We start from the raw sequence: 27,758 nt of genomic DNA on the forward strand, positions 1-27,758 counted from the left end.
AGCTAGAAACAAACTACATTCCATGCTTTTTGTTTGTTGCTTTCGTTTCTAATTGACTCTAATTACACTTATTTGAGGATACAGTATAATGTTTTGATACATGTATACATTGTGTGATGGTCAAATAAGCATTTCCATCTCAAGCATTTATCATATTTTGTGATAAATGCATTCAAAAACAGCTAGATATTTTGAAATATATAATTTTTTATTATTAAGCATAGTTGCCCTTATTTCTCTTATTTAACTATAACTTTGTACCTATTGATCATCCTATCCTTATCCTCCTGTACCCTCTACTTTCTCTTGCTTCTGGTAACCATTCTTCTACTGTCTACTTCTATGAGATCAACTTTTTTAGATTTCACCTGTGAGCGAGTTCAGCTGGTATTTGTCTTTGGGTTCCTGGATTTGGGTTTGGTATTTGTTTAGATTCCTGGATTGTTTTAACACAATGTCCTCCGAAGCTTTGTTGTTACACGTTACAGAATTTCATTTTTTTTTTTTTTAAGGGGGAAATAGTATTCTGTTGTGTGCATATACCACATTTTTAAATTTATTTGTTCAATGATGGACACTTAGATTGATTCCATATTTTGGCTACTGTGAATAGTGCTACAGTAAACACAGGAGTGCAGATGTCTGTTTGACATACTGATTTCCTTACCTTTGGTATATATGTAGTAGTGGGAAAGCAGGATCATATGGTAGTTCTACTTTTTTAAAAAAATATTTTGAGTCTCCATACTGTTTTACATAACAGCTATACTAATTACATTCCCAACACAGTGTGAAAAGGTACCTTTCTTCTATCCTCACCAGGACTTGTGCTATTTTCTTGTTGATAATAGCTGTTCTAATTGGAGTAAGGTGGTATTTCATTGTGATTTTGATTTGCATTTCCCTGATGATTGGTGTTACTTCTTCATAAAATCTCCTGGCAATTTGTATGTCTTCTTTTAAGAAATATGTCTATGCAAGCCCATTTTTCAAACAGGTTATTTGTTTTCTGCTATTTCATTCCATGTATATTATGGGTATTAACACCATGTCAGATGTGTAGTTTGCAAGCATTTTCTTTCATTCTGTAGATTGCCTTTTTTTACTTTGTTTCCTTTGCTATGCAGAAACTTTTAAGCTTGTTATAATTTTTTTTGTCTATTTTTGCTTTAGTTGTCTCTGCTTTTAGGCTCTTTGTCCAAAAACTTCTTGCCCAAATTAATGTCATTGGAGGATTTTCTTCTTTCTTCTAATAGTCTCATGTCTTACATTTAAGTCTTTAATCCATTTTGAATTAATTTTTGTATTATATTTGGTGTTTGATAACTCTTAACAGTCATACATAAAATTTCACAATGTTTGCTTAATTTTTGTATGTTTCTGTTTTTTACTTCATTTGTGAAATCTTAGCTATCCTTCTAGAACATTTAATTGGTAACAAGCCATAATAAATATTTCTTAGTCACACATAAATAATAAATGCAAAATAATAAATTTACGTCTCCATTTGGAAAAAGATCCAAATTGATTTATGTGATACATGTTATTTGTGAAAAACACTTTTTCAAAAGAAAATTTTTGAACATTGTTTTATACATTTTACAGGTTAAGAAACAATGATACTGAATTAAAAAATATATATATATAATAGCATCAATGTCCTCAATCTTCTGTTTGTTATGAAGAGCTATGGGTTTTTTAGTGAAAAAAGTGAAATAATTCTTCATTTTTTAACCCCAGTTCTTTGATTATATAATTCAATTTAATGGGAAAGATTGATAATAGCAAGCTTATAGCCCTAAAATATTCTGTCAATACAAATATTCTGAAAATAATCAGTCATCTTTGTTCTAGTCTTGTCATTTACTATATTAAGACATTTAAATTAAAACATGTAAAACACATATTTGTGAACTATAAGTTTGATTATTTAAAAATCTAGAAATTGAAAACATGACAACCCAGTGGTCTTGTTTTTCATTTGAACAACTATCTGTTTTTCTACCTTGGGAAATCTTTGAGGAACTTCATACTGTTCTGTAATGGTTATACTAAATTTACATTCCTGTCAAGAGTTCCCCTTTCTCCACAGCCTTGATAGCCTTTTTGATAATAGCCATCCTATACTGGGGTGAAAAATACATTGAATGCAGAAAGATAAATACCACAGGATCTTATCACATGTAAAATATGAAAAAGTTGACCTTATAGAAATGGAGAGTAAATAATGGTTACCAGAGACCAGAGAGTGATGAGGGCAGGGGAGAAGGAAGGGGGAAATTCTTTTCAGTGGATACAGAGTTCTTTTTAAGTAGAAGGAATCACTTTTTTAAAAAATGAAATTTTATTTGTATATAACAGCTACACATAGTAGTGGAATTTGTTGTGACATACCTAACACATCACATAATGTGATCAGTTTCAAAGAGAATAACTTCTGATGTTCTGTTGCACAGTAGAGTGACTATAATGTTTCAAAATAGCTAGAAGAGATGATTTTGAATGTACTTACCACAAATGATAAATACATATGATGGATAACCACCCCAATTTGATCATTACACAATGTATATGTGTATTAAAACATCAGTTATACTTTATAAATGTGTACAACCATTTGTCAGTTTTAAACAATAGCCTCCAAAACATAGTAAAAAAAGAGTTTGAATACCACCAGCAAATCCAGACTCATTTTTTTAAAAAAGCTTGCCTTTGAAATTTTATTTAATTCATGTACAATGTAATTTCATTCCCTGTTTTATTTTAAATAATACACATTTTTAAAAATTACTTCACAAGGCATGTCATTATTCTCTTAAAAGATTTATTTCACAGCATCTCATAGGTACCCTTTAATAGATATGATGACCACATATGCCCAGAGATAGTTTCTTGGCTTTGAAAAATGTTATCTTACAGAAATATCTTGTCAATTTTTAAAAAAATAGGCTTAAAAATTTTTTTTAGTTGTAAATGGACACAGTACCTTTGTTTATTTTATGTGGTGCTGAGGATTGAACTCAAGTGTCTCACACGTGCGAGGCATTGAGCCACAATCCTAGCCTCTAAAAATAGGATTTTATATCTTTCTCTTCTTATCAATTTTTTTTTCTGTTGCTCTCATGTGAACTATTTTGTAAGTTGAATGTTTTTGATACGAAAATCTCTTTTAATTGTTATACAGTTATACTGCATAAGCCAGATAGTTTCTACACAATATGGTATTTTCCCATTCATTGCAGTATTTATGAATCTTTATAAAACCCACTTACTGTATCTCTATCATATGAAGAAACTTTTAAATTTTTGATAATTTAAATCCTAATGATAGTTTTAAATACTATAATTTTTAGTAATAAATTTTTATCTTCACTAAATTAGTTTAAAAACTTCTCTCTTTATTTTTAGAGACAGAATTATTGGATAACCTGTCATATACTTAGTAAAAGTGACCTGAAGATTTTAATAATGTTTTCTTTTCTAAAATGTAAAGGTGCTTTTGATAAAAATTGTAAAACCAGAAAACAAGTTTAAGATGTTCAGAATTTATTGATTTAGCATAAAATTTAAATGTTATACTTTTATAGGCATGAGCTCTCCTTGTTGGAATACTGCTAATCATTAGGATGATACAGGAGTCTTAGAATTTGGTCAGAATTACAATAGCTTGATCTTTTAAATAAAAAAATCTACAGAGACACAGCCACATCAATCTTTATAGCAGTACAATTCCCAATAGCTAAACTGTGGAACCAAAGCCCTTGAGTAGATGAATGGATAATAAAAATGTGATATATATACACACAATGGAATACTATTCAGCATTAAGAGAGAATAAAAGTCATGACATTTGCAGGTAAATGGATGGAGTTGGAGAATATAATGCTAATTGAAGTTAGCCAATCCCCCCCAAAACAAATGCCGAATGTTTTCTCTGATTCATAATGGGGTTGGGGGGGAAGCATGGGAGGATTAGAGGAACTCTAGGTAGAATAAAGGGGAGGGAGTATGAGGGAAGGGGCATGGGGGTAGGAAAGATGGTGGAAATGAGATGGACATCATTACCCTAAGTACATGTATGAAGATCTAAATAGTGTGACTACTTTGTGTACAACCAGATATGAAAAATTGTGCTCTATATGTGTAATATGAATTTAAAGCATTCTGCTGTCATATATAACAAATTAGAATTTAAAAAATTAAAAATCAAAACCATTTTATCATTGTAATATAAAGGGTATCATAAGACATTTTAGAGATTATAGTTCCATTATTCTATTAAATTACATTCTCTTGGCCTCGAATATTAGAATTTATACTTCTAGTGTTTTTATAAATTTTGATTAAGCTTTTGAAAAGTTTACCAAAGGAAAGACAAACAGAGCAGGACCTCAGGTATCTAACTGGGTTCAAATTCGATCCTAAAGCTTTGAAACTTTATGCAAGTTATTTAATCTGTCTTGGTCTTTGAGAAATAGTACTTCTTATGATTTCACAAGTATTACAGGAAGGAATAATACAAGGTATTTGTAATGGTGCTGATAGTAAGTTGGCTATATGATGGCTGTTATACATGCATGTGAATTTGTATATGATAGAGACAGGTTTTGGGAAACTTAAAATTCATAGTACCTAGAAAATACTCATTTTTCTACAAGGGTTCAACGGTATCTGCTCAAGAAGGCAAATGGGGAAGACCAAAACTAACATCTACCTGAGAAAGAGGGTGCCTTTTGTGATTTATACAAAGGTACCAATTAAAATAGCCACAGCTACAAACTGAGCTTTATTGTCTTTCAACAAAAATTGAAGATGCATTTGTGTGGTAGGGAGGGAAGAAGTAAGGAATTGAACACTGAAAGGTAAATATTATCCAAATTACCCTTCTTAGCTTTCTGAATTAATAATTGTAATGCATTTAAAATTTGAAAAGTAGTTTTTTTAGGGTACTGTATGATTATTACTCTACTTTGGTAAGTTTAAATTCTGAATATCTATAAATTTTGGTACCTTGGTTATCGGTTGGTAGATAAAGCAACTCATTTAAAATATTTGTTATGCTGTTTTCTGAGAATTACTTGAAATTACTAGAGTAAAAGCTGTGTAAATATTTTTAGCAGATCAGATATTTAATTTGTGTGTGGTTTGTTGGTTAAGTATTAAAATCTTTATCTGGGGCCTGGGGTTGTGACTAAGTGGTAGAGCACTTGCCCAACATGTGTGGGGCTCTGGGTTTCATTCTCAGTTCTGCATATAAATAAATGAATAAAATAAGGTCCATCAGCAACTAAAAAAAGTATTAAAAAGAAATCTTTATTTTGTAGTAATGATTATTGGCTATTATATTATTAATACATTTGAGTTTTTAATATTCTAATGTTTATCTTCCCGTTTCTTATAGATGAACCAACTAGCCCTAGCATTGATCATGATATTGCCCATATCCCTGCTTCTGCTGTTATCTCTGCCTCTACCTGTCAAGTCCCCTCAATAGCAACTGTTCCTCCCAGTCTCACAACTTCTGCTCCTTTAATTCGACGTCAGCTGTCCCATGACCAAGGTACATTTAAAGAGTGGTTATACAAATCATATGACAAACAGATCTTTTCACCATTAAAAGAATCTGGAAACACTTGTAAATGTATGAATATTGGGTTCTAATTACAGAATCTGTTGGACCACCTAGCCTGGATGCCCAGCCCAACTCAAAAACAGAAAGATCAAAATCATATGATGAGGGTCTGGATGATTATAGAGAAGATGCAAAATTGTAAGTCTTGGGTGTACTATTTTAAATATTTGTATATGGATGGGTGTTCAATATAAGTTTGGCATATAGATATGGAATTTAAGGCCTTAGATTTTTCTAATTTCTTGTCATTAGAAAGGCAAAAAATGAAATCCAAGTTGTTACTTGGTAATATATCCAATTGGATTTTTAAATATAATTTTTAAGTCAGTAATACACAAACATGGTATGTATATATACACATACCTGCAACCTCTCAATACCACTCAGGCATAACTGATAGTATTTTCTTGTATAATTCTAGAGCTATTCCATGTATAAAATCACTTATATACACTTACATGTGTTTGTGTTCTAATTATTTTGATAAATAAATGAGGGTTGGTGTGCATATGGATCAAGAGATCCTGTAGTTCAGTATTCTTGCCACTTTCTTTTTCATAATTGCTTATATTTCCACTGAAAATATTTAATCCATAATCTAGATCTTATTAGCAGAAATTTAGATTGCTCAAATCTTATGCTTCAACAATACTTCATTGACTATATTACATAAAGTCAATTTAGCATGTTTGAGTAATAAGTCTTACTAGGATTATACATTAAGGGATATGTGTATATTTTTATTTTAATATCTATTGTCAGTTGCTGTTCATAAAGATTATATCAAGTTACATTCCCACCAACTATGTACAGAAGTCTCCATTATTCACCAATGCAGTGTATTATTTTTTATTTTAAAAATAAATCTTATGGTATTATATTTTAATTTGAACCATCAATTGAATATCATTTCATGTATTTAACATTTTTTATGAACTGCTTTTTCATATCATTTGCCCATTTTCTGCTTGTTTTTCTTATTGATTTCTGCATAACCTTTAATATAAACAAAACTATCACTTTTCCAGTAATAAGCATTACAAGTCTGTTCCCAATTCAGAATTTTTATTTGGCTTTTATTTTTAAACCATGAAAAACATGTAAAATGTTTACTGTTGTTAAATTTAGGGAATATGTTTATGGTTTGGGAGTTTTGAATCATATGGAAGATATCCATCCTAACTCCAGAATTATGAAATTTTGCAATGTTTACTTATGTTTTTCTTTTTTGTATATTTACAACTTTGATTTTCCAGTTGTCCCCAAAGCATCTATTGTGACTCATCCTTTTCCCACTGATACACCATCTTTATTACACACTAAATTATTTGTATTTTATTTTGGGGCTCTGTTCAATTAATTTATCCATCTGGTCATATATACCAGATTCGATTAATTACAGTAGTTTTATGTTTCTCTTATTTGGTAGAAGTGTTACCCATTATTTGTGCTTTTTTAAAATTCTGCTGGCTATAAATCAGCCTTTCTAGTTCTTAGATATTTTATTAACATGATATTTAATATTGACCTCTTTTGTAATATAGGATCTTCTGTCTTTTTTTTTTTAATTATCTTTGTATAACATACTCTGAAGTATTCATTAGATTTTTATTTCATTATAATGTTGGGCCAGCCACTGTGGTGAGGTATGGCCAGAACACAGTGTTCTAGCCCAGCAGGAGTTTTTCTAATGATCCCAGGTTGGATTTGGGAGCTATTTTAGCCTTTAGTTTCCCCTCACTGAAAGATGTCAGTAACTGCCACATTTCAGTCTCCTTTGTCCTACACTAGCTGTTCACTGCTTCCTACAGAGATGACAGGATTTTGTTTCCTCGTTCTTTTCTCATATCTTGACGTTTCTGTCACTGACTCTAGCCCTTGTTCCAAACAAGGGGAGGTTGGTTTTGATTTCTCAAACAATAAACTGCAGTTTTGAGATATATAACAAATGGTATCCTCTCTGTGTCCATTTTGTACTTCACTGCATTTAGCCACCCTTCTTTGTACACTTCAATTTAGAGGTAGTATCCCCCCACACTATTCAAGATTGTATATCTGTTTCTAATTACCTTGTTGATTGTTATGGTTTCTATGAGGAGAGGATAGTGACATTTTTAGTAATATCTTAAAATTCTGAGTTCTGCAAATGAATTTTGAAAAGTTATTTTGAATACTTTAATGTTGACTTAAGCCTTTCTGGAGACAATATTTGTCATTCACCTTCTTGAAAGCACTCACATTGTGGCTGGAGGGTAGTGCTGGGCTGGAACCACCTGGCAGTGCTCTGGGTGCTGCATTTACAGGTCAGGATACCCACCACGCTCTCTAGATGACTGCTGACATCAGCTACTTACAGAGCATAATTAGTAATGTGGAAATCCTTACCCTAGTTTCATAGCCACGATTAACTAATAACAGAAAGACAAGTGTTTATCCTGAGTGGTTTTTTCCTTTGATCTTAGATGAGAAAATCCCACACTTTACATAGAAACAGTTTTGATTTGCCAAATAAACTAAGAAAGTTTCTATCATTGAAAATTTAAGTATTTATAAAATTATGTTTTTTTTCATTTACATTGAATAGTGAACATTTAACATGATAATGATAAAATATCAGCTCCTTAATTAAAAGATTATTTGTAGTCTTCAAATTCTTACATTAAGGTGTTTTTGTACTAATTGCAAATACACTTCTTTTCCAACAGATCCTTTAAGCATGTATCTAGCCTGAAGGGCATCAAGGTTAGTATTCAGTATTTTTAAAATATCAAGCAAATAAATATTACCTTAGTAGTTTACTTTTCATAAAGAAATATTTTATCCACTGGATATTTAATATTTAAATATCATATAACTTTTATACTGTAACTGTTGACTACATTTTGGAAAATATTAATGTTTCTAATTTCTACACACATTCACACACTGCTGATTTTTTCAATTTATGGCCCAAATCTAACTTCTCAGCAATCCTTCTGTATTTTGTTGTGTGTTTATTTTTCTCTCCTTAGAATTATTTCGTGACTTCCCTCCACCCTTTTCTTTCAGCCCACCTCTGTATGTTGTTCTCTAACCTTCGCTCATGCTTCCTTAAGAAAAATAGAAATGATGAGACAGGAATTTCCTTTCTTACCATCTCCAAAAGTATCTGTGACCTGCATTTATGCCCACACTTTGTGCCTTCCTTATCTCAAACGTCTTTTTACTTGACACATTATCCTGTGGAAAACCAGTACCCACGGCCTTTGGATTGGGTCGGTCACTCACTCATGCCTCCTTTTCCTCTGCAGAATCACTTTCCAGTGGCTCATTCACCATTGTATAATAGTTATGTTGTACTATTTCCTACATTAAACGGAAACCTTCCTGGAAACCACTCTCTACTCTACATAGCACTCTTCCTTTCACCTCTACTTTTTATATTAATCTCCTTGAAAAGATTGTCTGTTCTCTACTTTTCAGTGCACTGTTCATGCCGAGGTCACCAGAGACAATTCAAGTTCAAAATTAATGATTACCTTTTTTTTCTCAATTTTTTTTTAAGTTGTAGATGGACATAATCCTTTATTTATTTTAATGTGCTAAAGATTGAACCCAGTGCCTCACCCAGGCTACGCAAGTGCTCTACCACTGAGCTAAAACCCTAGCCCCTGATTACTTGGTTTTTAATTTACTTGACCTTTCAATATTATTCAACACAATTTTCCATTCCCTTCTTGAAATACTTCCGTGTGCTGGATACCATCTTAGCATTGTTTCTGCTTTTCTTTTATCTCTAACTCTACTTCACTGGCAGGTTCTGTTTATGCCTAGCATGTACAATGTTGAAATGCTTCGAGCTTGTTCTTACCCATTCTTTATCTACCCTGATTTTTTTGATGATCTTACACAGAGGTATCCCAGTATTTGTGTTGCTTTGATCTTCTCCCTAAACTGCAGCTCATGTAAGCTACTGCCTATATGACATTTTCATTGAGATTTTTAATGAACAGTTCAGCTTTACATGAGCAATATATCTTGATTACCTCAGACTTAGTTTTCCCTGTCTTAATAAATTCACTACTGTTCATCGTTGCTCAAGCCACATTCTAGGAATTAGTCTTGTTTCTTTTAGTTCACTCCCCCCCCCACATCAATCCTATTTATTCTCTAAAACATACCCTCAATCTTTGCATACCTCCCTCTTTTCACTTATCTAAGCCACTCATCTGTCTCTTGGATTCCTTCAATAACTCACGTAATTCATCTTTTCATCTTGCCCTTTTAGAATCTATCCTTGTGTAGCATTCAGTTAAATCTTTGAATTTAACTAAATGTGAACACATAATGTTACTTCCTGCTTCATCACTTTTTAACAGCTTCCCTTTACTTATCCTACCATAGCCTAAGGACCCTAAACCAAAACATCTAGTAACTCACATTGAACAGTGGATATTTAAAATAATAATGATGAACATACATTTTCCCTGAAATTTTTATCCCTCTTGCCTTTTATGGCAAGCCCTTTTTTCCTCCAGATGTCAACTAAATGTTACTTCTTCAGAGAGGCCTTGCCTCAGCACCACCAACTTATAGTTTCTACTCAGTCCTTGATTATTGCATCTTGCTATTTTCATTTTTCAGTTGGCAAAATCTCAAACTGATAATTTTTTTCTGCTAAAATATGGATTCATGAAAGCAGGAAAAATCAGTTTATATTTTTAAATTCCTTCAGATGACTTTAATAATATTTTTTTAAATAAGACTAGAAATATTTCTTATGCAATTAGGAAGTTAGGATCTTCCAAAAATAGCTCTTCACTTGGAACATAAGACTTTTGGCAAAGCAACTTCAAACATATAAATATTTATAAAGGAAAAAACTGACATTTGACTATGTTTTCTTGGCCTTTTCTGTAGATCACAGATAGTCAAAAGTCATCAGAAGACTCTGGATCCAGAAAAGATTCTTCTTCAGAGGTTTTCAGTGATGCTGCAAAAGAAGGGTGGCTCCATTTCCGACCACTTGTCACCGATAAGGGCAAGGTAGTGTGTTCACTCAACTCCTGTAAATGTCAGAAATGCAGGCCCCAACACAACACACTGCATTATGTGTAAAATGAAAAGATGTCCAGATTAAAGGGGAAAATATCTCCTTCTGCATAAAGGAAAGATTATTTAAGAAGATTCTAATCTTGATTTTTTTTATATTTTAGTCTTTGTATTCACAATAGGTAGAATATATTCTCTTATATTCTGCTAAGGTAAAAATAAGAAAGAACTGTCTTATTAGTTTACTATCCATAGATAATGACAGAGTAGGCCTTTATGAAGTGGCATTTCTCCTATTCATAATTTTTGTTGTTGTTTTAAGTTGCCTTTATAATTTTCTTATTTTATTTTACAAAAATTAGATTATATAAATGAATACCAATATATGCTTCATCAGGTAGACTCCAAATATAATAAAGAATTTCCTATAATATTTGGTCAGCTTGTTTATGAGAACATTTTAATATTGTAAGAATTTAAAATTTTTTGGAGGACTTACTTTGGATATGGATATTTTTGCTTTACCATACATATAAAGTTGATCAGCTTTGGTAACTTAATTCATCATTTGTACATGTCGTTTTGGAAATTTCTTCTGCAGTGTTTATCATTTTCAAGCTAAGACTTCAGACCATTTTTATCTAGAGATTTTTCTGATTGATTTTTTTTAAATTTTCCATTTCCTTGGCATTTTAAATATATTTTGCAAAACTTTAATTTCTTTTTTAATTTTATCTTTCCAACTAAAGTTAGCATTTCACTATTCTCAATTTTGATATGAATACATTGCCTAATTTGGTTATATATACAAAATATATATTAAGGTAAATTAGACACCTTCTATACTAGGTGTGTCTATATGCACACGTTAAAGATGTTGTTTAATATGCTTATCCTGTCACAAAGATTTAGCCTTATGATATATATTCATGGAATGATTTGTGTTTTCCAGCGTGTTGGTGGAAGTATTCGTCCTTGGAAACAGATGTATGTTGTACTTCGGGGCCATTCTCTGTACTTGTACAAAGATAAGAGAGAGCAGATGCCTCCTTCTGAGGAAGAGCAACCCATCAGTGTTAATGCTTGCCTGATAGACATCTCTTACAGTGAGACCAAGAGGAAAAATGTGTTTCGACTTACCACATCCGATTGTGAATGTCTATTTCAGGCAGAAGACAGAGATGATATGTTAGCATGGATCAAGACTATCCAGGAAAGTAGCAACCTAAATGAAGAGGTAGGTGTTAAGAATCTGATACATTTTTACAAAACATTATAATGTGCAATTTTTACTTAAAAAATGGACAATCAAAATGAAAACTCAAGTGTACTTATTAGATTATTTTCACTTATTGAAAAAATTACCATTCCTGAACTAGAAACATAGACTATTCATATTTTGCAGACCTTCTCAGAAGCAATAAAACACAGGTAGGAGACCCATGTTCTTAGTCCTGATCATTCTAGTCATCCCTTGCTAAATGTGGAGGATTGGTTCTAGGACCCTTCCTGGCTACCATAATCTGCAGATGCTCAAGTCTATTATATAAAATAGTATAGTATTTGCATATGTCCTACAAACATGCTCCTGTGTACTTTAAATCTGTACCTATAATACCTAATACCATGTGAATGCTAAGCAAATCATTGTTACACTGTATCATTAAGGAAATAATAAGAAAAAAAGTCTAGGACTTGTGAATAGAGAGGGTCAATTGAACCTTTATAAACATTTTATGTGAATTAATCTTAGCAATCATATAAAATGTGTCCTATTAATATCATAATAATTTTATAAATAAGAAAACTGTGTCAAACAGAGATTAAATAATTTCCCCAGGATTACAAATTTAATGTAAGAGTTAGGATTTAAATTAAGGCAATCTTATTCTAGATCTTACTCATCTGATTCATTGGAAAAGTCCATTGAAAACTTTGGAATAAAACAAAATTTTTTGTAAATTGTCTTTCAGTATGAGCAAAATAAACTAAAAAAATTGAGGACACACATCAATGTATAATTGGAATCACTAGGAAAAAATTATGTTCAGCTTTGGATTTATCATTTTATAAACACTAACCCACTGAGGTTAAAAAAACAAGTTCTTGATAATCTGCCCCTTCTGATACTAACTGACCCTCAATCTCACTGTTACTACAAATTATTAATTAGTAAATTCTGGCAGTATTTTTCCATCTTTTATCCAAGAGTATTAAGTGCTGATCCTTTAAGTATTAAACTCTGCTGCCCTGTCATTTATTTAGAATAACAGATCAGTAAGTATTGAACAACTTCTTACTTGCTGGAAATATTCTAATTATTGCGTGAATACAGAAAATAAAACTTTGGCAATGTCAGGAGGTAATTGGAACATTTTTCACATAGTGATGTTGAATAGAGGCTTTAAAATGGCCCCACTCATAAGGATCTCCTATTTATGTTTGGAATTGACTTTTTAATATTACCTTCTGTTTATTCTGTAGGACACTGGAGTTACTAACAGGGATTTAATTAGTCGGAGAATAAAAGAATATAACAATCTGATGAGGTGAGAATCCCTTCGTGCTTATAGTTAATTTGGGTGTGAAATAGGAAACCATTAAGAAATGTTTATTTCTTTTAGCAGCAAAGCAGAACAGTTGCCAAAAACACCTCGCCAGAGTCTCAGCATCAGGCAAACTTTACTTGGTGCTAAATCAGAGCCAAAGACTCAAAGCCCACATTCTCCAAAGGAAGAATCTGAAAGGAAACTTCTTAGCAAAGGTACTGATGTTAGCCTTCTTGGGTAAATTTAACAAATAAAGTGTTTAAAATTGGGATCTTAAAGGTATTTTCATGTTTTTCTGTACCATTTCTACTGACTCAGACCCAGGGTCAGCTATCTTAAAGGTCACTAGAGACCTAGTGTAGGCTAATGGGACCTTTTCCTTTAAAGTGAGGCCCAAGACACCAGATTCTGTAATCAAAACAAGGTAAAGGAGAATGTAACACAAAAGAGACATGGCAGATTTGAGTGACTCCGAATGCAGATGCTACCATTGTGAAATGGAACCAGTAGTTTTGTTGATTGTACTTCCTTGCTGTTTTAAAGAAAATCATGATATGGACTGTAAAAGGGTGAAGAAGTATTGTTATCTGTTACATTATATGGAAGGTTAAAGGGAGTGGCCATTTAGGAAGAGATTTAAATATTTTAGATAAATGTAGGGTGTTTTACATAAGAGGATTCCAATTAATATAAAGGATTGTTAGTCATGATTTAAATACTCTTATTTCCGTTTTCATTTTCAATAACAATCAAAAGATGATACCAGTCCCCCAAAAGACAAAGGCACATGGAGAAAAGGCATTCCAAGCATTATGAGAAAGACATTTGAGAAAAAGCCTACTGCTACAGGAACATTTGGCGTCCGACTGGATGATTGTCCGCCAGCTCATACTAATCGGGTAGGAGACGCCAACCAGCTGGGTTTCCTGAATTCATTCATTCATTTGTAATTATAGGATCTGAGTGTACAGCCTTTCAGATAATAGGGACTGCTTCCTCTGTTGAGCATTTTCCTCTTCATCCAGATCTTAGTTTCCTCGAGTTACTCTGACCTGTATATGTCAAGTAATTTTATATATAATACTTTTTTCCAATGTATTAACTCTAAAAAAGAATTATTTAGTCAATAAGAATGTGTCTGAGGGCTGGGAGTATAGCCCAGTTGGTAGCCTTGCAAGCTCAAGGCCTCGTGTTCAATCCCCAGCATACTGCACCTCCCCCCCAAAAAAAGTGTCAATATGAATTTATTTTCTGTCTTTTGCATCTTACAAGTATAACAACCTTATTAAGTACACGTATATTGGTTTACAACTCCATGCTAAGATGCATATTGTGAGTTGATTGCTACTGTATCCCATGTCTTCTCTTGACCTTATTCCTATTTATTCTCCTAAACTGTTTCCACATCCTTCTTAATTATTCCTTTCCTTTCTAGATCATCTCCCTGAGGGCCTTTTATGTTCTGTGTTGGCCTGTTCATTCTCTTTCCACTCTCTCAAAAATGTCTTGTTGGTTCCATTTATTCCCAATTTCTGAATGTCTATATTTTCTATTTTAGTTTTTCATAATGGCAATTTACATATCTCCTTTTGGATGAAAGGGTACCTGTAGCTGTGATATAGAACTACTATCTGAACATAAATTTTTGTGTTAAATAAAAATGTTTATTTCTTGTTTTGCAGTATATTCCATTAATAGTTGATATATGTTGCAAATTAGTTGAAGAAAGAGGTCTCGAATATACAGGTATTTACAGAGTTCCTGGAAATAATGCAGCCATTTCAAGTATGCAAGAAGAACTCAACAAGGGAATGGCTGATATTGATATACAAGATGATGTAAGTTTGTTTATTTCTATTTGAATAGCTGATCTGTTTTCCTCCTTTTGCTACTATTGGCCAAAAAATACTGTATTTCTGTTTTGCTTACCTAGAAATGGCGAGATTTGAATGTGATAAGCAGTTTACTAAAATCCTTCTTCAGAAAACTCCCCGAACCTCTCTTCACAAATGGTAAGTTAACTCCCATGAAAGCTGTCAGAGAAACAGTCCACATTACAACTGTTAGAAAACCATAGACTGATGGAACCAAAAAAATATATATATATTTTGTTGAAGGAAACAGAAGGTTTTGTTTAGTTATACAGTGAAAAACAGAATTTCTAAAAATATTTCCATTCAGGGAAAAAATATATTTTCCTGTTCATTATTGTTTTAGTCAAAAGTTCTCACACATAATAAGATACCATTAATAGGAAAACTTTTACAGAAATTTGAATGCTACATGGGCCACTGTAGTTGTTGGGGGGAAAACTGGACAGGCTGTGTGAACAGAAAATTTCACTGAATCTTCTTCTACTTATTATATGGTTTTTAAACTTCAAACTTTATCTAAAATGTAATTTGTAGACATTTACATTTCGAAGGCCAAGTTATTTGGGAATCTTCTACTTTTCATTGTGTTTAAACCTTTACAGGGTTACCTAAAGATAAATTATTTTATTATTTTTATTGTTGTCAGATAAATATGCTGATTTTATTGAAGCCAATCGTAAAGAAGATCCTCTAGATCGGCTGAAAACATTGAAAAGACTAGTAGGTATTATTTTTTTAGTTTGGGAGGCACAACTAAAATTCAACATTTGAATCCATCATAAAATAATATGTTTTAGATCCACGATTTGCCTGAACATCATTATGAAACCCTTAAGTTTCTTTCGGCTCATCTGAAGACAGTAGCAGAAAATTCGGAAAAAAATAAGGTATGTGAAGTGCATGTTTAAGAAATATAATTTTAGTGGCTTTAGTTTAAAAGATATCCTTCATTGCTTCATGCCCAATTGTCAAAAATAGGTTTAGAATTCAACAAAAAAACTCCAAAAATACATCAAACTGGCTGAAGAGCACTCCTTAATTTTTTATTTGTTCTTTTTATTTATATGTGACAGTATAATGTACTTTGATATATTATAGATAGATGGAGTATAACTTCTTGTTCTGTGGTTGTACATAATGTGGAGTTACCCTGGTTGTGTATTTATATCTGAACAAAGGAAAATTATGTCAAGTTTATTCTACTCTCTTTTATATTCCCCTCCCCACTTACCTCCTCATTGTGTGTTGGCATCCGTATATCAGAGAGAATATTCAGCCTTTGGTTCTTTAGGATTGGTTTATTTCACTTAGCATGATAGTCTCTAATTCCATCCAATTACTGGCAAATGCCATAATTTCATTTTTTCTTTATGGCTAAGTAGTATTCCATTGTGTAGTATGCAGCACATTTTCTTTATCCATTTGTCTGTTGATGGGCACCTAGGTTGTTTCCATAGCTTAGCTACTGTGAATTAAGCTGCTATAAACATTGCTGTGGTTGTGTCACTATAGTATGCCGATTTAAAGTCCTTATATACGGAGGAGTCAAACAGTGGTTCCATTCCAGCTTTTCTGAGGAATCTTCATACTGCTTTCCATATGGTTGCATCAATTTGCAGTCCCACCATCAATGTATGAGCGTACCTTTTCCCCCACATTCTTGCCAACACTTAATGTTATAATTGTATTCTTGATAAATTGCCATTCTGACTAGAGTGAGATGGAATCTCAATGTAGTTTTTAGTTTGCATTTCTCTAATTACTAGAGATGTTGAGCATTTTTTTCATATATTTGACCTTTTGTATTTCTTCTGTGAAGTGCCTGTTTAGTTCCTTTGCCCTTTTATTGATTGGGTTATTTGCTTTTTTTGTTAAGTTTTTTGAGTTTTTTCTATATTCTGCAGATTAATGCTCTGAGGTACAGGTGGCAAAGATTTTCTCCCATTCTGTAGGCTCTCTCTTCATGGTCTTGTTTCCTTTGCTGTGAAGCAGCTTTGTAGTTTGATATCATCCCATTTATTGATTTTTGATGTTATATCTTGTGCTCTTGTTGAGGAATTCCATTCCTAAGCCAACATGATGGAATTTGGGCCTACTTTTTCTTCTTGTAAGCACAGGATCTATGGTCTAATGCATACTTTCCTTATCCACTTTGACTTGAGTGTTGTGCAGGGTGAGAGACAGGGGTTCAATTTCATTCTGCTACATATGTATTTCCAGTTTCTCCAGCACCATTTTTTGAAGAGGCTGTCTTTTCTCCAATGTATGTTTATGGTGTCTTTGTCCATATGAGATAACTATTTATATGGGTTTGTCTCTGAATCTTCTATTCTATACCATGGGTCTTTGTGTCTGTTTTTGTGCTAATACTATGCCAGTTTTGTTACTGTAGCTCTGTAGTATAATTTAAGGTCAGGTATAGGGATGCCTCCTCTTCACTTTTTCCCTTGAGGATTGGTTTGGTTATTCTGGGCCTCCCCTTTTTCCAAATGAATTTCATGACGGCTTTTTCTGTTTCTATAAAGAACATCATCAGAACCTTAATAGGAATCGCATTAAATCTTGGTAGTATGACCATTTTGACAGTATTAATTCTGCCTATTCAAGAACATAGGAGATCTTATCTTCCCTTTTCTTTTCTAAGGTTGAAGAGTACTCTTAAAAGCAAAATATCTACAAATACCAGTTGTCACTATTTTGGGGGAGTGGGGTGCTGATGATTGAACTCAGAGGCACTCACCCACCAAGCCACATTCCTATCCCTATTTTGCATTTTATTTAGAGACAGGGTCTCACTGAGTTGCTTAGCACCTCACTTTTGTGGAGGCTGGCTTTGAACTCGTGATCCTCCAGCCTCAGCCTCCCTAGCTGCTGGCCTTACCGGCATGCACCATCGCACCCAGCCAGTTGTCACTATTTTAAAGAAGGTTATTCATGTTATATTTATCCAGCATGAAAAAGAAACATTACTCTTTTTCAGCTGCATATCATCTTTTTGAGCAGGTGATGTATATACACGGTATACAGTGAAAAATAATATTTTGTTTTAAACAGGTTTTTCTCCCCCTTTTAACACCACCACATTATTAAACAACTAAATTTACTAGAATATTAATATTCATGTTCTGTTTGACTCACTTTTAAAATGTCTCTTATTTGTTTAAATATCTAGACAAAATTCACACATTGTATTTGGTGACATAATTATTCATCCTTTTCCTCAGTGATAATCATTACAGTGTTAGCAAAATGATGATTTTTCTCATTTTGTGGCATTACTCCCTTAAAGTTCTCCAGAAACCTACAAGACTGAGAAGAAAATAAGAGAACACCAGAAGCTAGGAATACCACTATCACTCCCTTTCTTCAGAGTGATTTCAGTTTAAGATAGAGAATAATGTATATGTTCAGGTCAGTTCAGTGGCCGTGCATGATATGGAAGTAGCGCTCAATTATAATAAGGTTGAATTATGAAATGAGCAGTATCAACCCCTATGCTTGCAGATCCAGAAGATAACAGCAGTGTCAGGCAATGTCCTAAATTGTGATAGGACTACAAAGGGTTAAAAAATTGCTTTGTATTTTTTTCCTCTGTCAGAAATAACTTTTTAGATCTAAAATGCCAGACCTACAAAGGGAATTCTTATATTAAAATTTTGGGGGGGCAGGGGATGTGGCTCGCGCGGGGTGCTGGGTTCGATACTCAGCACCACATAAAATAAAAATAAAGATGTTGTGTCCGCTGAAAACTGAAAAATAAATATTAAAAAATTCTCTCAATTTTTTTAAATTTTCCACCATCATTTATTCTTTCAGATGGAACCAAGAAACCTAGCAATTGTTTTTGGTCCAACTCTAGTGCGAACATCAGAAGACAACATGACCCACATGGTCACACACATGCCCGACCAGTATAAGATTGTAGAGACACTCATCCAGCATGTAAGTTCGCTCTTCATCTCTGAGACCATTCATTTTCATGAGCAGCTGATACTTGGTAGGATAGAATTTGGTCTTTTTTTTTTTTGTCTAAAAAAACTATCCTTCAAGATATAAAGTATATTTAGGGGGTTATTTAATTTTTCTTTTCACCTTTTTTATTTTAAATTTTAGCATGACTGGTTTTTCACGGAAGAGGGTGCTGAAGAGCCTCTTGTAAGTATTGTGCAGCAGCATTTGCACTCAGTTATTTTCATTTGGGACTCAAGATCCTGATGCTACAACAATATCAACCTCCCGCTTTGTATGCTATTGCCCGCTTTGCATCCTGGAAGCAGGTCTCTAGCTCCTTAGTCTCTGATCATATAAATATAAAGCTTTTTTTGCAGTTAATGATGTATAACCAATATAAAAATGTTAAGCACAAGCACTCCATTCAGTAATGTATCTTTTACTAAAATGTTGTTTGAATTTTAAAATATCTTTGAAGAGATGATGAAGAGATCTTTGTTTGTTAACCATAGACCTCAGTGCAGGAGGAAAACACAGTAGACTCCCAGCCAGTGCCAAACATAGATCATTTACTCACCAACATTGGAAGGACAGGAGTCTCCCCTGGAGATGTATCAGGTAACTCTTGCCTGGGCAGTATTTTGCTCTAGGTTAAAAGCTACATTCTTGTAACATGAAAGAACAAATCAGTCATGAGTAACAATTCACTATGATTTTATTCTTTTTCTTTTTTTTCCTTTCTACTAATAAATAATCTTCCTTTTCTGATTGATCTTAATTATCTTCCAGTGCCTATAATGCCATTGACAATGCATGGAGTTGTAATGTTTGTCAGAATGGAAATATGAGGGAAATGAGCATGCAAACCACTGTTTTGTTCTTTTTTTTTTAATTCACAGTTTCCATGTAATAGTCATCACAAGGTAAAACAGATATATGCTACTGAATATGTGGTTGCTGTGATGGCAGAAAGTATGATCTAGACTGTATATGTAGTTCTTATTCCTGACCTAGAAGTTCTGTTTAAGAGCAGCAAGTTACATGTGTCAAACTGCTAATGGACACCATTCTCAAATACAGTGTATTATCTGTCACTATAGATATCACAGTAAAAGTCAATCTCTTTGACCTTTATTTTCTTCTGTTTTCTATTGCCACCCTAATGCTTGGTTAAGTATTAGTTTTTATAGGCTCTTTTGATGAAAAGTTTCTCCTGCCAGACTGTTGCACTAATCTAGCATGTTGTTTCACACAATGTTCTCCCTTTGTCTCTAGTTCTTGTTTTAGTCCTAAAGGGTTTTTTCAGCACTTACTGACACAGGCAAATCTATACTGATGTTGAACAGGCGAAGTGGGAGGAGTCTATCACACGGTAATGTCACTAGTGGATTCTGTGATGTCCCTGATGGACAGCTGGAACTGTAGAAAGAAGGAGGATTGTTGTCCACACTGTAGCTGCCTTGTCTGCAGAAACCCCCGATTCTTGTAAATGCAAACACAGTTGATCTGTGGTGTAAAGTTTCTCTTAAGAATATTGTAAACAGATCAATACTACTTTCTTAAAAGTTTTTTGCTGTTTCTTGTTATTTCTGAAGCAGACCCTGAGGAGAAATAGCATGGTATGGTCTACCAGTTCTTAAAGTCATAAAGCATTTAGCCATGTGTTAAAAGGGGTGTGGCATGGGGCTCAGCTCATTAATTTTGAAAAACAATTTCCCAGAAGTTGAAAGATAAAATTTCAAAATTTGTATTATTCTAAATAGTGCTAGCCCTGTTCTACCCTCTTTATAATTGTATAATCTGAGTTTTTGCCAGACAGTAAAATTATGGTCTCCATTTTTCCATTTCCATAATAGCGTCTGTTAATAGATAATTATAAAACTGGTAGCAATTTAACCAAACTAGTCAAAAAGATCCCTGACATGAAACTGGGGTCTGAAGCACAAAAATCAACATTATCTAATAAAAACCAAAGTGACCTGGTAGCAGGATTATCCTAATGCCTCTTTTTGTATCTGTATGCATACAGTATATGCTTATAATATTTAAGTCTGACAAAAATAAACAAATACACCAATATGAGTGTTTCAATTTGTAGCTAGGATAGCCAACAATCTTAAAAGTTCTACATTGTGTATCAGTTTCAGATACAGGATGTGGTACATGATATAATTCTTAAAAGGTCTTCAAGCTTCTTTATTGCTAGATTTAATATTTAGAAAATAAACATTAGTGTTTCTGTTTTTGTTTAGTACAGGGCTCCTTTGCCATTCCTATCATTGAGCTGGTTCTGCCTACAATTCACAGCATCCTTTCATGGCGGTGGCTTTCTGTGGTGCAGCTTGCATCTTTGTGAGCTCTGACTATCCACTGTGTTCTGTTGTTTTGAGTTTTGCTTTCACATTTGTTCTGTGCCTGTCTTTTCCATAAGTTTTGCATTGTTTGTTGAAAGCAGGAAAGATTGGCTAATACTGACCATGTTTTATTTAACTTCTCAGATTCAGCCACTAGTGACTCAACAAAATCTAAGGTGAATTATCTTTTTGTTTTATATAGTTTAGAAATATTTGGGGGGTGGAGGAGGGGATTGCTTTCTGGCTGATGTTATGAGCCAGAACAACAAATTCCAATAAATAGAAAAATTAGTCTTAAAGTAGTACCGAGTTGTGAGTTAGAAAACTTTCCAGAGTTATTCCAACACATACAGAATTGGAGAGAATGGAATGAGGTACTCCTTATCCATCGTCAACAATTACCAGTCCTGCTGCTTCTGTGCTAACATGATATCATTTTATCTGTAAATAACTTTATTAGCATTATGAACTTCTGTTATTACTATACATTGTTATAGAAAATGCATATATTCTTGCCAATTTGGCTTTATTGTTAGTATTTTTACATAATTTTTATTCTATTGATAGTAACACCAGATTACAATATTTTTTTTTTGAGCAGTTTATAGGAAATTCTTAGATAGCATTTTTACAAAGTGTTTTGGGGTGGTGGCCTCCATGGTAAGGTGCTCTCCTAGCACGTGTGAGGCCTTGGTTGGGTTCAATCCTCAGCACCACGTAAAAATAAACAAATGGAATAAAGGTATTGTGTGCAACTAAAAATAAATGTTTTTTGAATCACTGTGTAGACTGGTGAGACAATAGCAAACTAGAATTGTATGATTAAATTATAATTCTAACAGAAGTCTGTTTTTATCACCAGTATCACTTAGGACTTTCACCATCTTTGTGCTCCTAGTGTTTATTTTTAAAAACCTGAAACATACAGAGAAGTTAGAATAACACCCAACCCTTTTACCTAAATTAATCTCTTGATTAATTTAGGTAAAATAAACATAAACACACTTTTTTCCCAGAGTCATTTGAGACTTGCTTGTACAAGGACATTCTTCTATATAATGACACTATAATTACACTCAGGATACCAACATTAGAATACATTATTATCTAATGTACATTTTCTACACAAAGAATTTTCTTCCATTTCCCTATCTAGATGCAGTCAAGTTTTATTCCTTATATTTCATTGTTCTAGATTAATAAAAGTCTAAAGGGACATGACAGTTTCCAAAAGTTTTTGCCAGAAGAAAGGATTTTTTTGAAATCTCTACCTTTAACATGTTTCTTCATCTAAGTGGTGGTCTACCATACCCTCAATGTAGTGGGTGTCCAAATGCTGTAACTACTTCTACCACTTTCTCAATTGTTAAAAAAGGAAGTCTAGTCCCTTGTCCAGTGTCCTATACAACAAGCTAGATAATGGAACTTCAGAGCCCAATTCAGAGCCCAATCACAACCATTATCCCCTCTGGTCTTCATCAGAGTGTGAGAAAATGTGAGTAACCATTTAGAATGTAATGGATATTTAGGAAATCCTTTATAACATGAAAACAAAATCCTATTAATCTGTGATTTGATCCTTTTTAATGTAGAAGCCTTTTTAAAAGACATAATTTTCTCAGTTTCACTTGTCTAAAATTTTTATTGAAAGAGAAATATAATTTCTGATCCATTACTCAGCATACTTCCTGCCTCCCTATCTTGTTGTGTGCTAAAACAAGAATTTATTGACCCTTGTCCCCAGCCATTCCCTTAGCATACAGACATTATAAACAAATTAAATAGTTGTAGAAAGGACCTATTATACATAAAAGAGGACTTTACCAATAATGGTACATTTAAATGATTCCATGATAAATATCAAAGATCCTTTGACCTTATGTTATTTGAGATTTTCCAATTGTGTTGTTACCATTAGATAAATGAAGGCATTTCTAACCTGGTCTACTAAAGCAAATACCTCAAGATTCAATCTAGCTGAACCAATGGAAATCTAGTTTGCTTATATGATACTGTCAAGTATCTGTCATATGTATTCTGTAGTTAGAAAATTGAATTCACCATAAAATGTTAATGGCCTATTTCAGTATATTATATCAATTTTATTAGAACATTATTTAATTATTAAACCTATGTTCCAGGTGAAAGAAGCAGGGAAAGTCAGGTACAGGAAAATTAAGAATCAGGAGAGCTATTTGCCTCTCAACACAAAAGTGTTCCCTGAAAGACAGATGTATTTGAGTTATGACTTGGCAAATAAATACAACCAGGCAAGAGATGGGATTGGTGGTTAATAAAAATTTGTCTTTGGCATAAGTTTAAAAGGGGGTATAAAAAACAAATTACAACCAGCATGGTTCTTTTGTTCACAATCTTATTTCTCTGCTTGCTTCCCAGGGTTCTTGGGGATCTGGAAAGGATCAGTATAGCAGAGAACTGCTTGTGTCCTCCATCTTTGCAGCCGCTAGTCGCAAGAGGAAAAAGCCAAAAGAAAAAGCACAACCTAGTAGCTCAGAAGACGAATTGGACAATGTATTTTTTAAGAAGGAAAATGTGGAGCAGTGTCACAATGACATTAAAGAAGAGTCAAAAAAGGAAAGTGAGACATTAAGCAGAAAACAAAGGCTCATCATTGCCAAAGAAAATAGTTCTAAGACAGACAGCACAACAAAAGATGAGAAGACATCTCTACGAAAAGGGAGCACACCATCTGAAGAACCCTCTCCACCACACAGTTCCAAACATAACAGATCGCCAACTCTTAGCAGTCGTTTTACTATCCTGAAAGAGAGCTCTAAGTCACTTCTCACACAAAAGTCCTCCCATTTTGAAGAGACAGGGTCTGACTCTGGCACTTTGCTTAGCACATCTTCCCAGGCTTCTCTGGCAAGGTTTTCTACCAAGAAATCCACTAGTCCAGAACCTAAACATTGTGAGTTTTTGGCCAATGTTGGCACCATCACCTCAGATTATTCCACTACATCATCAACTATGTACTTGACTAGCCTCGACTCCAGTCGACTGAGCCCTGAAGTGCAGTCTGTGGCAGAAAGCAAGGGAGATGAGGCTGATGATGAGAGAAGCGAACTGATAAGTGAGGGGCGGCCCGTGGAGACAGACAGTGAGAGTGAGTTTCCTGTCTTCCCCACAGCTTTGACTTCCGAGAGGGTTTTCCGAGGAAAACTGCAAGAAGTTACTAAGACAAGCCGTAGAAACTCAGAAGGAAGTGAAGTAAGTTGTACTGAGGGAAGTTTAACACCAAGTTTAGATAGCCGGAGACAACTCTTTAGTTCACATAAACTTATTGAATGTGATACACTATCCAGAAAAAAGTCTGCAAGATTCAAGTCAGACAGTGGAAGTCTGGGAGATACCAAGAGCGAGAAAGAAACACCTTCAATAACCAAAGTGTTTGATGTCATGAAAAAAGGAAAATCAACTGGGAGTCTACTAACACCAACCAGAAGTGAATCAGAAAAGCCAGAACCCACTTGGAAAACGAAAATAGCAGATCGACTAAAGCTGAGACCCAGAGCACCTGCAGATGATATGTTTGGAGTAGGGAATCAAAAAACAAATGCCGAAACTGCTAAAAGGAAAAACATCAAGCGCAGACACACACTAGGAGGACACAGAGATGCTATTGAAATCAGCGTTTTGAATTTCTGGAAAGCACATGAGCAGAGTGGGGAGAGAGAATCTGAACTTTCAGCTGTGAATCGATTAAAACCAAAATGCTCAGCCCAGGACCTCTCAATCTCAGACTGGCTTGCCAGGGAGCGTTTACGTACGAGCACATCTGACCTTAGCAGAGGAGAAACCGGAGACCCCCAGCTGGAGAACCCTGGCACATCAGAAACACCCAGGACCGAGACAACTTGGTCTTTGCAATCTGACACTGGCAGTTCTTCCAGTACTTTGGCTTCAACAACTAGACCCCATCTTTCCATACCACCACAGTTACCTGACCAAATAAATGGAGAAAACTTCCAGAACATGAGCCAAAATGCTAGTTCTGCAACTAATGCCCATCCTCATAAACTGTCTGAAACCCCAGGGAGTAAAGCACAGTTTCATCCCTGTCTTTAAACTGGGGGTATGTCCACTCTAGCAAATAAAAAGCTACTGTTACACATTTCAGTAACTCTGTAAATATTTTCTTGTACCAGAATTGTTATTATGCAGCCTTCATTTGGGCTGGTTTCATCATTTTGCACTGTGAAATAACTTTACAGTGCATTACTACAGCCAGAAGAACACATATATATTTAAAAATATATTGGATAGTTGTATACAAATGAGCAAGGTATTTGTTGCAACTCACTACATAGTATATACCCCGAATTACTGAGAAAATTGCTGACATTAGTATGCAGCAAATTTGTTCTTTTGGTTTCATCACTAACAAAAGTGCCTCATCATAAAATCCATTTGATTTTTAGGGTGCCATATTGTTAAAATTAGATAACTTACATTAAATAAATGAATGCATTTTATTGGTAATAAATTTCATTACATTTACCAGTTTTAACACAGGTGGATACAGAACTTCCATTCTTTAGTCATTCCAGGTGGATCTGAGTTTTATATTCAAACTTTTAATACAGTTTTTGAGTTTTGTGTGACTTGAATTTTTAATCTTTCTGTAAAATACGTAACTTAAATGAACATATTATATGTGTATCTTTTCTTCAGATACCAGATTTGATATAAATGTTGTAACATAGGTGTGTAGATAGTGGATCCTGGATGGAACTGGCTTCTTTATTGAGAAGAATATAATTCTGCATGAGGACCTAATGATCCAAACCTGTGTCATGCCTGTGTGCATACCCAATTAAACACTGGAAATAAAAATTGTTTTGGTGAACTTTGCATGGTTTCTGTTTTTAAATGTTACCATTTATATAACTCATTAGCCCTAATTTTTTAAAAAAATTATCTACTACATTTATACATTCCATCTCTATATTGCTGTGGCTGGCAGAGATCCCTTATAAATACTTAAATTAGCTTAACCTCACTTCCATATACATATTTAACTTTTCTTAAAGAACTTTGAAAAGAACATGAGTTCTGGAGTTATTTGACTCAATTCTTCTTAAACAGTTTGTCTAATTTACATCTCACTGCTTTTGTTCTCTCATAAACAGTGACAATATTCCTACTCCATTTAAGGGGACTTATTAGATTTAAATGGAACACCATTCCAAATATAGTGTTTGCCACACACTAGTTGCAAAACAGATTAGAGCTATTCATAGAAATAATGATCACAGAAAATCTCAGAATGTTAAGGCTGAGAAGCACCTCAAAACTCATAGAATTCAGAGTCTCAACTCTCTGGGACCCAACAATCCTATTCTAAAAAGATTCTGAAATTCTCTATCATGAATCACAGTTAATGTATCCACATCTAAGTTTGGATATATTCAACATACTTTGTGATATAGATCGATTCCCTTACTACAAAAGGAAAAGAATTTGTAACATTTCAATATGCAAACAAACATTCAGGCACAACTACATTATAAAAACAATGAAGGAGGTCAGATGTTTTCAGATAGAAAGATAGATGGATGGATTGATTGATCACAAGGCAGTAATCAAATGGAGGCATACCATGAACCTCTTAAACATCCCTTGGCAGATAGTAGAGGCCTGAGAAAAACAGCACACTTTTGCTTAGATTACATGGCAGGTGTATTCTTGGAAAAGTTGGTATTATTAAAACCATCAAAGACTCTTTTCAGGGGCTGGAGTTGTGGGTCAGCAGTAGAGCACTCACCTAGCATGTGAGAGGCCCTGGGTTTGATCTTCAACACCACAAAAAAATAAATAGAAATATTGTGTCCAACTACAACTAAAAAATAAATATTTATTTTTTAAAAAAACTTCCATACATTTGAAAAGTTAGATGCAGGCTCAATTATATTTCATTCATTCTGCTCCTATGTGTAGTATACTTATCTGTTTGGATTTTGTTGGCTGTGCATTTTTTAACTTCCTGAGATGATGATTGCTTAGGTTGTTGGTTTTCTTTTTTCTTTCTTCTTTTTTTTTTTTAAAGAGAGAGTTTTAATATTTATTTTTTAGTTTTTGGCGGGCACAACATCTTTGTATGTGGTGCTGAGGATCGAACCTGGGCCGCACGCATGGCAGGCAAGCGCGCTACCACTTGAGCCACATCCCCAGCCTGAGGTTGTTGGTTTTCTAGTCCCATTTTCTACTATCTGTATTTTAGGCTGTATACTGTATTTTATTAATTTTAAAACATTTTCTAGTCTCCATTCTGATTTTCTGAATTACTGGGATGTATGTTTAATTTCCATACATTTAAAGGCTTTCTAATTACATTAATGACTAG

General features: G+C 33.8%; 1 protein-coding gene across 11 annotated transcripts in view; it reads left to right on the forward strand.

Moving 5' to 3' along the window:
- The window catches only part of Arhgap21 (Rho GTPase activating protein 21), a 137,140-nt gene extending 110,879 nt beyond the window's left edge, over positions 1 to 26,261 (forward strand). For 6 of the 11 annotated variants that reach the window (XM_078023303.1, XM_078023304.1, XM_078023305.1 and 3 more), the window contains 17 exons: positions 5,402 to 5,560; positions 5,668 to 5,770; positions 8,338 to 8,374; positions 10,532 to 10,657; positions 11,616 to 11,900; positions 13,148 to 13,212; positions 13,288 to 13,427; positions 13,969 to 14,111; positions 14,895 to 15,050; positions 15,146 to 15,224; positions 15,733 to 15,806; positions 15,884 to 15,973; positions 18,903 to 19,028; positions 19,200 to 19,241; positions 19,550 to 19,655; positions 21,536 to 21,567; positions 23,789 to 26,261. In XM_078023303.1, coding sequence (XP_077879429.1) covers positions 5,402 to 5,560; positions 5,668 to 5,770; positions 8,338 to 8,374; positions 10,532 to 10,657; positions 11,616 to 11,900; positions 13,148 to 13,212; positions 13,288 to 13,427; positions 13,969 to 14,111; positions 14,895 to 15,050; positions 15,146 to 15,224; positions 15,733 to 15,806; positions 15,884 to 15,973; positions 18,903 to 19,028; positions 19,200 to 19,241; positions 19,550 to 19,655; positions 21,536 to 21,567; positions 23,789 to 25,480 — 3,455 coding nt within the window. In that variant the 3' untranslated portion in view covers positions 25,481 to 26,261. Of the gene's footprint in view, positions 1 to 5,401; positions 5,561 to 5,667; positions 5,771 to 8,337; positions 8,375 to 10,531; positions 10,658 to 11,615; positions 11,901 to 13,147; positions 13,213 to 13,287; positions 13,428 to 13,968; positions 14,112 to 14,894; positions 15,051 to 15,145; positions 15,225 to 15,732; positions 15,807 to 15,883; positions 15,974 to 18,902; positions 19,029 to 19,199; positions 19,242 to 19,549; positions 19,656 to 20,632; positions 20,657 to 21,535; positions 21,568 to 23,788 lie in introns of all 11 variants that reach the window. The other 5 variants (XM_078023307.1, XM_078023311.1, XM_078023302.1 and 2 more) reach the window with 2 other exon arrangements.
- The last annotated feature ends 1,497 nt before the right edge of the window (positions 26,262 to 27,758 follow it).

The sequence above is a fragment of the Ictidomys tridecemlineatus genome, chromosome 10 (genome assembly GCF_052094955.1).
Source record: "Ictidomys tridecemlineatus isolate mIctTri1 chromosome 10, mIctTri1.hap1, whole genome shotgun sequence".
Classification (NCBI taxonomy): Eukaryota; Metazoa; Chordata; class Mammalia; order Rodentia; family Sciuridae; genus Ictidomys; species Ictidomys tridecemlineatus.